Source organism: Ranitomeya imitator, chromosome 7 (assembly GCF_032444005.1).
Source record: "Ranitomeya imitator isolate aRanImi1 chromosome 7, aRanImi1.pri, whole genome shotgun sequence".
Classification (NCBI taxonomy): domain Eukaryota; kingdom Metazoa; phylum Chordata; class Amphibia; order Anura; family Dendrobatidae; genus Ranitomeya; species Ranitomeya imitator.
In genome coordinates this window covers 176,612,878-176,627,808 of record NC_091288.1, presented here as the reverse complement: position 1 = coordinate 176,627,808, position 14,931 = coordinate 176,612,878, and the positions used below count along the sequence as shown (strand labels likewise).

The window sequence follows — 14,931 nt, the reverse complement described above, 5'->3', positions numbered from 1 at the left end:
TTTTATATTGGGGAACATAATATTTAAGAAGCGGTTGTCCAAGTAGTGATCAACCGCTTTAAGGATTTTTTCTTAGAACAGACCATCAATAGTGAAGTAGCTGGGTCTGGCTCTGGAGGGATCAGCAGAACAAAGAAGCTGCAGTGCCCGTTAATTCATTTATTACACACCACTGCTGATTTATTCCACTGATCACGAGTTCCAGAGAAACATGGAACTGAAGACACATGAGATACACAAGCCATATCTTTGCAACTACAATAGTTTATTGACTTTTGACATTACTTTGATATTTTATTTAATACACCTGCTCTATTCTACAGTTCTCTCACTGAACTGTGGACGCCACAATTTTCCTAATCCCTCATTTCCAAAAACCTACAGTTTATTATTGTTTAATAGAATTATTTTGCATTTCCAGATAGTTTTGTTTCAATGGAAACAATTGTGTCTGAAACGTGGGGATCAGTGTACATTGTAAACAACCCTGGAAAAGGAACATGGACAATGAATTTATATGGATATGGACCGTACTCTGTGACTGTGGAAGGAGTAAAAGGTATGAACTGGACCACTGCTGATCTCATACCTTTTATTACAACATTTATAATATCTGGCCGATGCGTAAAAGTGTTGTCTCATTATAGAAAACTCTCCTTCCTATGACAATCACTTTAGAGAAGTGTTTCGCAAATTTCAGTCCTCAGGGACCTCCACACATCATGTTTTCAGGATTTAATAAGTTTTCAGAATCGCTTTAGTATTGCACAGGTGAGAGAACCTGTGGCCATTTCTGACCTTGATAATAATCCCATTACCTGTGCAATTCTGCTGAAATACTGAAAACATAATGTGTTGGGGGCCGTGAAGACTGGAGTTTGGGAAACGCTGCTCTAGAGCCCCTGGCAAATAGCTGATTTGCAATAAATTAATGCAAAACAAGTACTTAAAGAGGTTGTCTGGTGAAAATAAGTTGACACCTATCTACAGGGTAGGTGGTCACTTATTGATTGGTGGTGGTCTGACCCTTGGGACCCACACTAATTGGTAGAATGCAGCACTTATCCCCGTTAGTCTAGAGCAGCAGTGCATATACTTGTCCTCCATACATTTCATTCCTTATGGGGCTGCTGAATGCTGAACTCAGCTCTTACTGGCAGCCCCATAAAGAATGAAGGGCCCTGTTCTAATTCATGACGAGCTGTGGCATTCTGTACTGTATACCAAAAATCTCACTCCAATACTTGACTGGTGTGAGATTTCTGGCATAGCGTACGGAGGTGCACGCCACTCATCAAATGTGTATTTCTTCATGAATCTGGAGCATCTGACTCCAGGAAGCCCCATCATAAAGGCCGGCATTAACAATTGAATAAATTGGGCCCTTGCATCTTTTTCTGGATTTTTTTGGAAAGTGGCCATGTGCTTACAGAAACGTTTGTGGCATTTTTGGAGCAGAAACTGAGCATAAAATCCTCAAAATCTCAAAAACCCTTAAAAATCTTGAGTTTCCACTCAGTTTCCGAAAGCTCAGCAAAAAGATTCCGTGTGCATAAAACCACTGAAGGAAAGCTTCAATTTTATAGGAGTCTTGAGTTTTTGAAGAGGATTTGGAGGGTTTTTCTACTCTGATTCTGCACCAAAAACTCAGTAAAATGACAAAAGCTCCGATATATCAAGACCAGTCTTGATGAGGAGGTGTGCTGGAGTCAGATGCTTCTGATTCATGAAGAGGTGTACACCTCATCAATGTCATCTGAGTACAGTCCCATCATTCTTCCCTCGGATCTGACATGTGCACGGCCAAGTTCAATCTGATGGTTGTCAGATCGTACTCGGACTGAAAATCCGGTCATGTGCACAAGCCCTAAGGGTCAATGGGTCATTTAAGATCCATTTGGATTCACTAGAAAAAAAGATCCATCACAGCAGTCACAAGTCCATTCCAAACATGAGAAGTGACACTAGGACACTAGTGTGAAGAGTCCGAATGTCAGCTGTAGAAGTCCATCACACTTTCTTTTTTATTGTATTAAAGCACATTTTTTTTAAAGTTAAGTATATACTCATATATTTAATGTCAAAGTAATTATAATATATATGGATAATTTTCTTTTTATTTCTCTTCCTTTCAGCAACAAACATTTCAGGTGAGTAACTATCATGTTCTCAGCATAAATTAGATATAATAAGCTTCACCATGATGGCGCCCACACAGTTTTACCATATTTGCTATGAGATCTTCATTTTAAAAACAAAATCTACAGGTAAAAGTGACACATTCAGAATACACCTTTTTTTGGACTTTTGTAATAAAGCCAGCACATTTGTGTAATAAAGAACATATGACATCTTCAGCCACATTCCGGTCCTTCCTGAGCTTCCTTCTCTCTGTCGGTTAGTCTTCATCTCCCTCTCCCTGAACTTCCCTAGCCTTCTACAACAGCACCACTAACCAGTAGGTGAGAGTCCTATTGTTCAACCCACGGTTCCATGTCCTTTTCACCTTAGGGTAGCTACTTATGCCATTATGGCCGCCACTTAGCACCTCTACTTGTGGACACCTTGGAATTACCACCCAGGGCACGCTCTCTATTTTCATCCTGCTTTCCTTCTCAGCGCTGCTCCATCACTTGACTGCTGGATAACTCCATATCGTCCCACTATGCTTCTTGCCCTAGATCTCGTATCCAGAGAATGAATCACTCCTTCTAACACTTTTCCTTCTCTCCCCTCTGGATCTCACTATCCGTTGCCTCGGGCTCCATGTTGGAGACTCCCAATTCATGCAACTCTGCTGAGTTCTCAGACCAAAGGTCTGCTCTAGCTGCAAGCTAGGCCCTATCTGCCTTCCTGACAGAAAACTGTCTCTGTCCCTTCCACTATAGGCTAGTTCCAACCATTAACCCCAACTGTCCCTAGTAACTACCTGTGCCTGGGCAGAGCACATCACTAATTACTAATAACACATATCACAAATACTCTAAATATTATTAGATTTATAGAACCAAAGATTTTCATATATGGATGAACTATTCTTTATCTGAATGTCTACTTTCCTAAAGATTAGCAGCTATCATCCTAAAATATGCATTACAGTTTTTAGAACTAACCCAGGAGAATATTAAGTTGCATGTATTACTTTTCTTTTTTCTTAGCTGCCACTGACTGCTCTGAATGTCACCCTAATGCCACATGTGAAGCGTTCTCAGAAAGGAAAGAGTGCCATTGTAATAAAGGGTTAATCGGCGATGGATTTGAATGCTCTGACATTGATGAATGCGCCTATTCTTGGTCCAACAACTGCTCTAGTCTCTGTATAAACACATATGGGTCCTACAGATGTGAATGTCCAAGAGGGTTAACCAAGAACTCTTTAGGTATCTGTGTGGACATCGATGAGTGTTCCGACCGAAATCTCAGTTCTTGTCACCAGCTTGCAAACTGTACAAACTATGTTGGCGGCTACACGTGTTCGTGTCCATACGGCTACTACGGAAATGGCAAAGATTGTGAACTGAATGAATGTATGACGGGCGTTTGTAGTCAAGGAATGGACTGTGCGAAGTCTAAAGGATATTTTAAATGTTTTGACCCTTGTACTAATTATACCACACTTGACGAACCTTGGAGAAGCATCAACAGTGGTAGTTATGGTTATAACTGTGATACCGGCTTATCCGGATGGCATAGGTTTATAGGCACTGGAGGCATTCGGATGCCAGAAACTTGCGTTCCTGAATACCAGTGCCATACCGAAGCCACGATGTGGATAAATGGATCCCATCCCTTAGAGGGAGAAGGCATCGTAAACCGTACCGCCTGTAGTCACTGGGGAGGTGACTGTTGTTACTCGTCAACTACGCTCCAAATCAAGGCATGCCCAGGAGGATACCACGTGTATAACATAACTGAAGTCCCATTCTGCACCATGGCTTATTGCACAGGTACAGTATCTTCATAGTGATATACACTGATTTTTATTTTTTTATTTTGTTGTATCTTTGATTGATTTCATGCTACTATATTTTAGACCCTTCTACTGTGAAAGGCACTTGCCCCTGTACAAAAGATGAAGAATGCAGAATTATTGATGGGAAGTACACATGTGCCTGTAAAAATGGACGTGAAGTCGACGGTAAGTAAAGCTGATTTATACGGTTTGATTGAGCGTATAACATAACTTACATTTATTTACATTAAAGGGGCCAGCAACGTTACCTTTATTCTTACAAATGTGTAGGGACATGATTTTGTGGCGCTTACTATTAAATAAGTATTAAGGCTCATTCACACATCCGTTTTTTGCATACAAGTGCCTTCCATGTTGTTCACTGATAGCACGCAAACCTATAATAGCAAATGGGGCCGTAATTTTTTCATATTGGGGAACGAACTTTCTTCGCAAAATACGAGAGACATGTACGATTTTGATTTGAGTGTTGGAACAAAATCAGCAACGCACGTCTATAGGTCCATGAAAAAAAAAATCAGACTGCACTCGGATGCCATACATGAGCTGTCCGATTTTCATGGACTGATAGGAAAACATATAGAAACTGGTTTTTGTTTGTTTTTCACCCTAGTGATGAAACTCTGATGGTAAAAACTGACACTGATCAAACTCTGATCACCGATGACACTCAGACCGATTTTCTCATATGATAAAATCACTGACAACTCAACAAGCCCGTAGAGTTTCGCCTCCTGTACTTGTTAGAACAGCCTTCCTCCCGGACTGCACCTCCTGTCCTCTAATGTGCAAATAGTTTCTTCAGAAGGAAGAGGGCTTGATCTCTGGCATCACCTAGGAATCCTAAAGGTCAATGCTGACCATTTAACAAGCCTTGCCACATGCCTTAGGATAAGACACCAAACCAGGAACTCCATTTGCAGACACGTGTTTCGAGGTTTTGCCCCTCTTCAGTGCAAAGCAGGAGATCTTATCTGGCTAAGTGACAGGCGTCTGGCTGGCACTCTCCGCAAGGAGAAATGTTCCCACCTAGACTCCCAATGGAAGGAAACTGATGGTCAGGGCACATGCTCCTCTACCAGCTGCAATTTTGAGAACAGGAACTTTGCGCAGTCACCAAGGAAGGCATGTTGCTCCTCATCTCACCGCAGTGGTGGTGAGTCATCAAGGAAGGCACGTTGCTCCTCATCTCACCGCAGCGGTGGTGAGTCATCAAGGAAGGCACGTTGCTCCTCATCTCACCGCAGCGGTGGTGAGTCACCAAGGAAGGCACGTTGCTCCTCATCTCACCGCAGTGGTGGTGAGTCACCAAGGAAGGCACGTTGCTCTTCATCTCACCGCAGTGGTGGTGAGTCTTCAAGGAAGGCACGTTGCTCCTCATCTCACTGCAGTGGTGGTGGTGATTTTGATCTCTGCCACAGAGTTCAGTGAAAGCTGTAACCATTATAACCTTATGTTACAAGTGATTGTGAGAGATCATTGCAGAATCTATTATGGTAAGGAAATATGATGGTAACTATTTTTTTATAAATGTCAATTTTTCCGTTTTTCTTTATATAGATATTGATAACTTGGGCCTTGATCTAGTGTGTGGAACACAGGAAATCACGGCTTCTTTTCACACGTGTCAGCTGAGAAGTCTTCACCTTAACGTCACCCATATCCACCTCCTGGATGGCAACTGTATTGGCTTTACAGAGGGGAACAACACTGGGATAATTCTTGCTACTACGTCTCTGCAAGATGGAGAATGTGGGAACCGTGTGATAGTAAGTACGCTCATACAATGTCTATGCCAATCATAAAAAAATTCAGCCTAAAGACAACCATATCCTTCTGATAAATTACTCAAAAGCAGATATCAAAAATTTGGTGAAAATGGCACTTTGTAGGTAATTCCGCTGCGGAAATTGTAGCTGGTACCTAACATTGTCATTGGGGCACTGTGACCAACAATACGGTGCATCGTAAAGGGGGAGGGATCATTGTGGTACATGTTCTTTGGGGGGCACCATGTTAGCTTGACTTGTCTGTGCGTGAGAGAATATCATATGTATAAGGCTTCTGACAACCACCACTCATTTTAGGAATCAATCATTGGTTTCACTAAACTATTTAAACCCATTGGCATTGCTGAGAACCTGACACAAGTCTAAGAGCTCACATCCACGAATAGGAATGACCCTTTGCTTAAAATGTTGTCTCAGACATTCACTAACATTTATCTCTAAGCAGTGCCATGAGGGTTGCTCAGAAAAGTTGAGTTAAATACCTTCTAAAAAATCCTGGGGTCCCCCGATTCTGATGTCCTTTTCCATTTTGTGCTGCGTCGCTCCATTGCAGAGATAGCCACATTTGTTTCTTCTGGAATGCAGTATGTGAAATCTCTGCTTGTAGTTCAACAGGACGTTTCTTCTCACAACATGCGCTTTCAACCCTCTCTCCCAGACACTGCCAATCCCAACTCTGCAGCTGATTTAGCAGTCTGTAAGTCTCCGATGATGATGATCTGTGATTGGCAGCATTAGGGAGCGAGGGGTGAGAACACATGGCCCCAGAAACGACGCCAACGAGACGGCCAGTTAGACTGCAAGCAGAGATTTCACATACGGCACTCTAATAAAAAGAAACAAAAAAACTCATTAGCTATGCAATGGAGCAATGCAGCAGAAAATGAAAAAGAGCAGCAGAATCAGGGAATCTCAGGGATTTTTACAATGCATTTAATTTTTTTGATCAAGTAGCTGGCCCTTCTTAAAAAAAATGCTTCACATATAGAAATAATATGAAAACCATTTTGACTGGATTCTTCAGGGGTTGTAACCAAGTTCTGCCCCTATTGGAAATACTCTCTACTGCTTCCTTTCACATGCAAGCAAATTGCCCTTGTACAGAGAAGTTTGTCAGAAAACTGGCTTTCTCCTACCTGGACGTATTTGATTCTCCTCTTATTTTGGGAGAATGATAAACAGGCAGAACCCCATCAATTTAGCATTTATTATCTATCCAATGGAGAAGTGATAGATGCTTCTGATTGTAATCGAGATACATTTTAAAGGGTATTTATACAAGTAACTTTTCCGATTGTTGATGACTTGTATCCAACATTTTCACCAGGTTTCCCCTCTCAGGTTCTATCTATATTTGCAGTTGGCTCTGAGCTTATGGGAGGAAATTAGCTGCTATAACGTCTCCCATACAGAATACACAAAGGGTATTCCCTCTTCTTTCTTTAGTTAGCACAGATTAAATCAGCAATGGAGCGGAGAAAATTATACAGCAGTATTGAGCAGTGTAGATGTGAATCCATATCTGCTGTGAAATTAAAGATTTAAAAAAAAAAACATAAGAAAGTTCAACACTATTTTTCTGTGTCTGCCTTTCCTTGTTTTTCCACTCTTCTCCTCAACCCTTCCCTCTCTATAGAGTATAATAGGGGTAACCTGACACCTCACTTTCCTGGCAGTACATGTTGGAGATGAGCTATTATTTTTCAGAGTGTATAGTCAAATCAGGAGTCAAAAGACAGGGAAATAAGTGACTCATAAGTGGAAAAAGAAGCAGAATAGTCTAATGCTTTTATTATTAACCTGTTAATGCCCCTTTAAGTTTCTTGTATTCACTTGTGCTGTTGATTTAGGCAAAGTCGCTTGGTACAATTCCCATTTAACTTTGCTTTTTTTTTTTAGACTAATGGAACACATGCAACATACAAAAATACAATGTTTGTGCAAATGAAGACAGACCAGATCATTGTAAGAAATTATGAAGTTCAGCTGGGGTTTTCGTGCACTTATCCACTGGATTTACAGCTGACTCTGCAGAACACACTGAAACCAGTTGTGAGGTAATGGCATTCTGCACTTATTATTTTATTACTAATTTTATTTCATCACATTTTAATATTCAATCATTTCAACAATAATAGCAACAATTAAATATATTGCACCAATATGCTCCATTTTTGATCAGAGGTGGACTGTGGAACTGTATTTTAATGATTATTATTGTGCCCACTGAGATTTTCCAGCAGCTTCTTACGGATTCTAGCCACAGTCATTGTTTTTGTTAGGTTACACTGATTTTCTGAATTGTGGAGTGTTACCTAGAATGGAGAGGGGAAATAAGGGAGCGCTATCTTAGGCTACGTTCACATTTGTGTTGTGCGATGTTGCGTCCGAGACGCAACACACAACGCAAAACAAAACGCACCAAAACGCACGCTAAAACGCAGCGTTTTGTGACGCAAGCGTCCTTTTTTGCCGATTTTTGGACGCAAAAAAAATGCAACTTGCTGCGTCCTCTGCGCCCCACGCTTGCGGCAAAAAAAAAACGTTTGCGTCGCAAAACGCAGCACAACGCATGTCCATGCGCCCCCCATGTTAAATATAGGGGCGCATGACGCATGCGTCGCCGCGGTTGCGCCCGACGCAACGCAAATGTGAACGTAGCCTAAGAGTAGAGTTAGAAAAGATTAGGAGGCAATTGAGATGAGAAAGGAATACTACTCACCCGATAAGAGTTGTGCAAACAGGCACAACTCCGAAATAACCTATATCTCATTGAACTCCTTAGGTAGTGGTTTGCTGCCAACATGGTGAGCCATGGAATAATACTCATAAGGGTTCCAACATGGAGTAGATGCACAAAAGAAAACCAAGTTCTGGGCGGATTCCAGTAGAGTAAGATGATTTCCAGGAAGAAAAAAAACACAGAGTATTTAACTCCAAAAATACATGTGGTTAATTTGATAAAAAGTAGTTAAAAACACGGTGTTTCGGCTATCCAGGCTTCATCAGGTGTCTCACGCCTGATGAAGACGAGATAGCCGAAACGTGTTGTGTTTAAGTACTTTTTATAAAATAAACCACATGTATTTTTTTTTAGTTAAAAACTGTTGTTATTTCTTGGAAATCATCTCACTCTAGTGGAATCCTTATTGGTTAGTGGAAGCACCCAGAACTTGTTTTTTTCTTTTAGTGCATGATTTTCTGAATTAGCCTTAAAGTGTAACAGTCATAAACTGTCTCAGTAATGGGATGATAATCTTTCACTGAATACATATTTTATCTCAGAATTTAGAATTTTGATCAATGTTTGCAGAGAAAAAAAGCAGACTTTTCTGATAAGATATATTACAAAGTTTCTTATTTTCATGTGTACTATGGATTTATGAAAGGCTATGCTTTAATGATTACATACACGGCAGAAGAATAGAAATATGTGGCACTCACCCGATTTGAAGCTGTATAAACATGCTCTTTATTGGAAAGAAAAAGTGGATATATCCATTAGGACATCAGGTGTACAGGAGGGTGCGGTGATGGAGTCTGGACGACGGCCGTTTCGCACTGAATGTGCTTCAACGGGTCCACATGTGGATTCATGTGGACACGTTGAAGCACATTCAGTGCGAAACGGCCGTCGTCCAGACTCCATCACCGCACCCTCCTGTACACCTGATGTCCTAATGGATATATGCACTTTTTCTTTCCAATAAAGAGCACATTTATACAGCTTCAAATCGGGTGAGTGCCGCATATTTCTATTCTTCTGCCGTGTGGATAATTCAGCTAGATGATTCCAATGCAGAACACCAGAAACCCTTAGCTTACGTGACACCTGTTGATTACAAGTTGCGAAGTCCTAATCCAGAAGAGTCTGAGCGATTTTGTACGCTCTAGTGCCATCCTTTGTTTGTCTTTTTATGGTATTAATGATTACATAGTTTTAATTATCATCTTTATTTCATATAGCGCATATAACAGTCCTCGGTGCAGAATTGATTGATTTGGTTGGGCTCCAAAATTTGCATACGTCTCTGTTTCACTCATTTGTGATTTTCAGGGTAATTTTTTTTTTTCTACAGTTCACTGACTCTGAACATTGAAGGAACTGGAAAATTCAAGGCACAAATGACCCTGTATAAAAATGAGAATTACATATCCCCTTACAAAGATCACGAGATTACGCTGTCAACCAAAGCCACGCTGTATGTTGCCGTCACTCTTGAAGGTGAAAACACAGATCAGTTTGTGGTGGTGATGAAGAACTGCTTTGCGACTCCGACAAGGAACTTCTATGATCCGGTGAAATATTATATAATAAAAAATGGGTACGTCTAAGAAAATGTAATTACAGCCCAAATATTATGTAGGAAAAGATTCTGAAATTATCTATGGCATGTTCTATATCCATCACCAGCATGACTGCAGGTTTATCTATTGTGTTATATGTGGTACAGAAACAGACAGAAGAGACTCCTGCACAAAGAGCAGTCTGAGGGCCCTTAGCAGTCCAGTGGCTCCTCAAAATGCAGCCCTATATGTGTCTATGACAGAAGCTCCTTGCTGCTTTGGAGGTGGTAGTGGCCTCCTTACCTCTAGGGCCTCTGTGTGACTGGACAGGTTGCACCATTGGTGTGCCCACCCCTGGAATGGTACACCATATGGGATCCTTGTTGGGTGCCAATTTATTGGGACGTTGTGTTTGGCACCATCGGAGCTTCTATGGCTCTCACTGAATTGGTTTCCTGTTTGCTTGGTACTTTATGTCCTGTCTACCACTGGCACTATGCACTGGCTGGTTAGCTGGTACTATATTGAGGCTCTGTGCCTGCCATTGAATAGATGCCCTCAGACTGGTACCATCTGCGGTATTGTAGCTGGCACAGTATAGGTAGAGTTGAGTGAATATGTTCATTAATCAGTCACCGAATCTGACTTTGTGGCAAATGTATGTTCTATCATCGGTTCGGAACATATTTTGGTCATTTTTACTCCCATTGACTTCAATGATATTTGGTTGCGTTCAGCGAATATTGCAAAAACACGGAATCGGAACCGAATTTCGAAAAATTTGCTCAACTCTAAATATAGGGTTCTATGGTCAATATTGTATCAAGGCTCTGTGACTGGCACTCGGTGGGTTTTCTAGCTGGCATATATATATGGCTATAATGTGGCTGGTAATATATGGGGCATTCTGGATGGCTGTACACACTATCCAAGCACAGTGGCTTTCACTAAAAAGGTTCTTTGTGACTGGCACTGGGCGGGAATTAGGGGAATGATATGGCTTCTAAAAGAATGTGTGTAACGAGGGACCCGGCACTAATAGTACCAGCCACAAAGCTGCCATTATCAGTGACTACATTAATAGGGCACTATGGTTTGTACGACAAAATGGCCATGGTGGCCGGTGGCGGTTTGAGGGCCCTGGCTGCACTGTAGTTAGCTCTGTTGGCTGACCATTTTATGAGGATCTGATCTCAGTATGTTGGCTATGACTGCGCTGACAGAGTGCTTGGATTGCTCGTCGTCCATCTGATTAGCATCTTTTAAACAGGTGCCCCAACCGAAAAGATGGAACCGTCAACATCAGGGAAAACGGAGTCTCCACCGAAGGACGCTTTTCTGTTCAGATGTTTAAATTTGTTGGCGATTACGAGTCGGTGTTTCTGCACTGTGAAGCGAAAATCTGCGATACCATCAGGGACCGATGTAAACCCGTGAGTAACCGCTATACTGATGTTTTATAGCTTCAGTAAAGGTCATAAGCCATCCTGCTGATTTAGGACGTTGTGTGCCCATTCTGCAGTCCTAAGCTGGCCATTAATGTTAGTCATAAATTGGCCCGATCCTAACCATTTCAGCGAGACCCTGCGCTCATCTAATGTGTATGGGGCTATTCAACTCTCTGCTAATGGCAGAGATCAGGGGAGATCAGGATCAGGCTGATGGATTTCATCAACAATTCACTGGAAAAAAAGGAATAATAAAAATAAAAATAAAAAAATCAATAAAAAACATCACTTAATAAGAGAAAAAGCAGCCATACTTGTAATACCAGGTCCAGGTGCTGGTTTGGACCAGTAGACTATACCAATATAGTTAATTCATCTTATCAACTCCATAATTTTAATCATAGATTGGAGTTTTCGGGCACTTAACTTCCAAAGTCATGTTTTTTTTACATTAAGATTTTTTTTCCCTGCCTGCAGCTGCCACTAGGGGGAGCTCACTGCATAGAGATTTCTACAGCTACCATTGCATCCAATAATAAATTCATATGCAGGGAGCTCCCCCTAGTGGTGATAAAAATTTTACAATATATCTTCTCCCTCCAGCTAAATGCACCTATAGAAGTTGGCTGAGTCTTGAACTGGCGGAATACAAGAATAATTATCACTAAAACAAACATTTTACAGTGCTTACTATGCTATCTGTTCATTTACATAACTGAATTAACCGGTAAATGAGACATGCATTATCCTTTTCTTTTTGTAGTCATGTTCTGGTCTCCGCTCCGCTTTTGCTCAGAGTAATGATAATGGGTTTGTTTTAGCCTATGGACCGATATTTGCATCAGGTGAGTACAAAACAAAATTTATCAGAAAATGGGGTCTCGCCGCAAAATATAAAAGAAAATGTGTGAAAGATGTACATAACAGTCATCATTCATTACTAATACTAATTATAATAATTGATTTTGGTCTAAAACAAACAAGAGAATTAGCATTATTGTGAAACAAATTAATATCTTTAATAAATGGTCAATAATAATATATGATAATCTAGAATTATATAATGTAGGTTTATTAATTCATCTATTTCCATGTAAGTATCACTTTCTACAAGATATAGATTAGTGAAGTCTATGTGGAAGTCATAGATTTAGCAAATAAAATATGTTTTTAATATAATTATTAATTAGTGTATTACTTCACTAAACTGGCCTCTTCCCTTATTCAGCACATAATGTTTTAACTTTCTACTAAAAATAATTCAGCAAATGAACTTATATTATATGTATTATATTTCCCACCCAAAAAAAAAAAAAAATGTAGGTAACACATTTAAAATACAATTTTTTTCTTAATTTGTTACTTTTTTCACTTCCCTGTGTATCTTCCGAAACTCCTTCTCCAACCCCGCTCTTCCCCACAGAACAATGAAGAACGGTTTCATGTAAGAGCACTTAGTCACGTAGAGTAAAGCATACGGACAAGGTAAGGAGACAGGTGTCGGGTGCTTGAAAATAAATATTTCCGCACAATTATAACAGGAGAAGGTATAAAAAAAGAAAAGAAAAAAAAAACTTTGAAAATTGTGTTTATTTTATATTAAATTCCTAATTTGTACAATAAAATAAATGCTGCTGAAAGAACAAAATGATCTGTCACATTTATGAGGATCTGGAAAGTGTGCAAAGTCCATACGAAAAGGCTCCAAAAAAAATGGATAATTTTTTAAAAAAATAAAAAATAAAATAAACAGTGAAAGATTTAAAAAAAAAAAAAAGTTACCATTGTTTATGTAAAATTCAAGCTCTGGGTCAAAATACACACATACTGAATATTACATATGTAATATTTTGGCTGCATGAACAAAGTACATTTTAATCGCTAGATTTTTACATAAAAATGTTCCACAATTGGATGTGATTAAATATAATGTTCCTGTGCTGAGATAATCTTATAAATGTGCCCCTGCTGTGTACTGTGTAATGGCTGTGTCTGACCGTACAGGAACATGGTCTGATCATACCACAGCTCCTGGGCAGGGGAGGAAGCAAAAGACTATACAGACAGGACAGCACAGAATTACAGCTGCTGCTTTCTGTGAGGTAATATATTTCCCTACCTGTTTAAATACATAGTCTACCTCACAGAAAGAATCACCTGTGATCCCATGCTTCCCAGGAGCTGTGGTGTGATCAGTCCATGTTCCTGTATGGTCAGACACGGCCATTACACAGTACACAGCAGGGGCACATTTATAAGATTATCTCAGCACAGGAACATTTTTTTTTGTAAACATACAATTGTGGAGTTTATTATTATTCCAAGATCTATCGATTAAAGTGTACTTTGATCATGGGAAACCCTTTCTATGGCCATAGAGATGGAAATATAAATTGTTTATTGTTGTGTGCTATGATGTTGGATTGGAAGTTCTGCTATTTATTTTGCTGCATTAGACTTTCATTACTGCCATGTTGTCTAGGAGAGTTGGAGTAACCAGTCTATGCTGTGAACAAGAAGTCTACAAAGGAATAGTCTGAGCAAAAGTTGTTGAATGAACAAGAAATGGCGCACAATGTTTTCATACTAAAAAATGTAGGACTGTCATTTAGATCAAAGAGGTTATCCAGGACTACTAGTATTGATAACCTAGGTCAGGACATCAATATAAAATTGGTAGGAATCTGCTGACAGTCGGTGCTCCCAGAATTAGCTGTAAGAGGGTCCCGTGGCTGGAAGTACACAGTGTATGGAGTTGGATTCTTACAGCTCTATACACCGTGTAGCGGCCGTTCTTGGGTACAATATCCTTTAAGGCTAGGTTCAGATTGCGTTAGGGCAATCCGTTTAGCGCTAAGCGCTAGCGGATTGCGGTAACGCAATGTCTTTTTCGGGGTCGCGTTTAACGTCCCTGCTCTCACAGATCCCTGATCTGTGAGAGCGGAGAACGGACCTTGGGCGCGCCGCGGACGCTGCAAGCAGCGTCCGAGGCGCGTCACAAAACACCGGCACATCGCTAACGCGTGCTGAAAATGGCACGCGCTAGCGATGCGCGTTCCCATTGCTGCCAATGGGCGCGCTAATGGACGCGTTGCACGGCGTTAATTTCACTATGCAACGCTGTTCGTTAGCGTGGTCCCATTAACGCAATGTGAAGCTAGCCTAAGGGTATTGTTGTGAGTTCTGTTTTTGGGCTCCCTCTGGTGGTTACTGATGGTACTGGGTGATTTGTGTTCTGCTGTCTCTGGTGTCCACCTGTTCTATTAGGATTTGGGAGTTTCCTATTTAACCGGGCTTTCTTGTCATTTCCCCGCCGGCTATCAAGGTTATCAGAGTGTTTTGTTACCTCAGCTTCTGGCTTCAGTAATCTTCAGGACAAGCTAAGTTTTTGATTTTCTTGTTCCACGTTTTGTTTTATTTTTGTCTTGTCCAG

The 14,931-nt window shown here is 40.6% G+C and overlaps 1 protein-coding gene across 1 annotated transcript in view; it reads left to right on the top strand.

Annotated features, from left to right (window-relative positions):
- The window catches only part of LOC138645920 (uromodulin-like), a 44,658-nt gene that overhangs the window by 21,256 nt on the left and 8,471 nt on the right, over positions 1–14,931 (top strand). Inside the window, exons 7-15 of the mRNA XM_069735401.1 lie at positions 422–559; positions 2,136–2,150; positions 3,159–3,947; positions 4,034–4,138; positions 5,534–5,742; positions 7,663–7,820; positions 9,843–10,088; positions 11,321–11,483; positions 12,262–12,343. Coding sequence (XP_069591502.1) covers positions 422–559; positions 2,136–2,150; positions 3,159–3,947; positions 4,034–4,138; positions 5,534–5,742; positions 7,663–7,820; positions 9,843–10,088; positions 11,321–11,483; positions 12,262–12,343 — 1,905 coding nt within the window. The remainder of the gene's footprint in view (positions 1–421; positions 560–2,135; positions 2,151–3,158; positions 3,948–4,033; positions 4,139–5,533; positions 5,743–7,662; positions 7,821–9,842; positions 10,089–11,320; positions 11,484–12,261; positions 12,344–14,931) is intronic.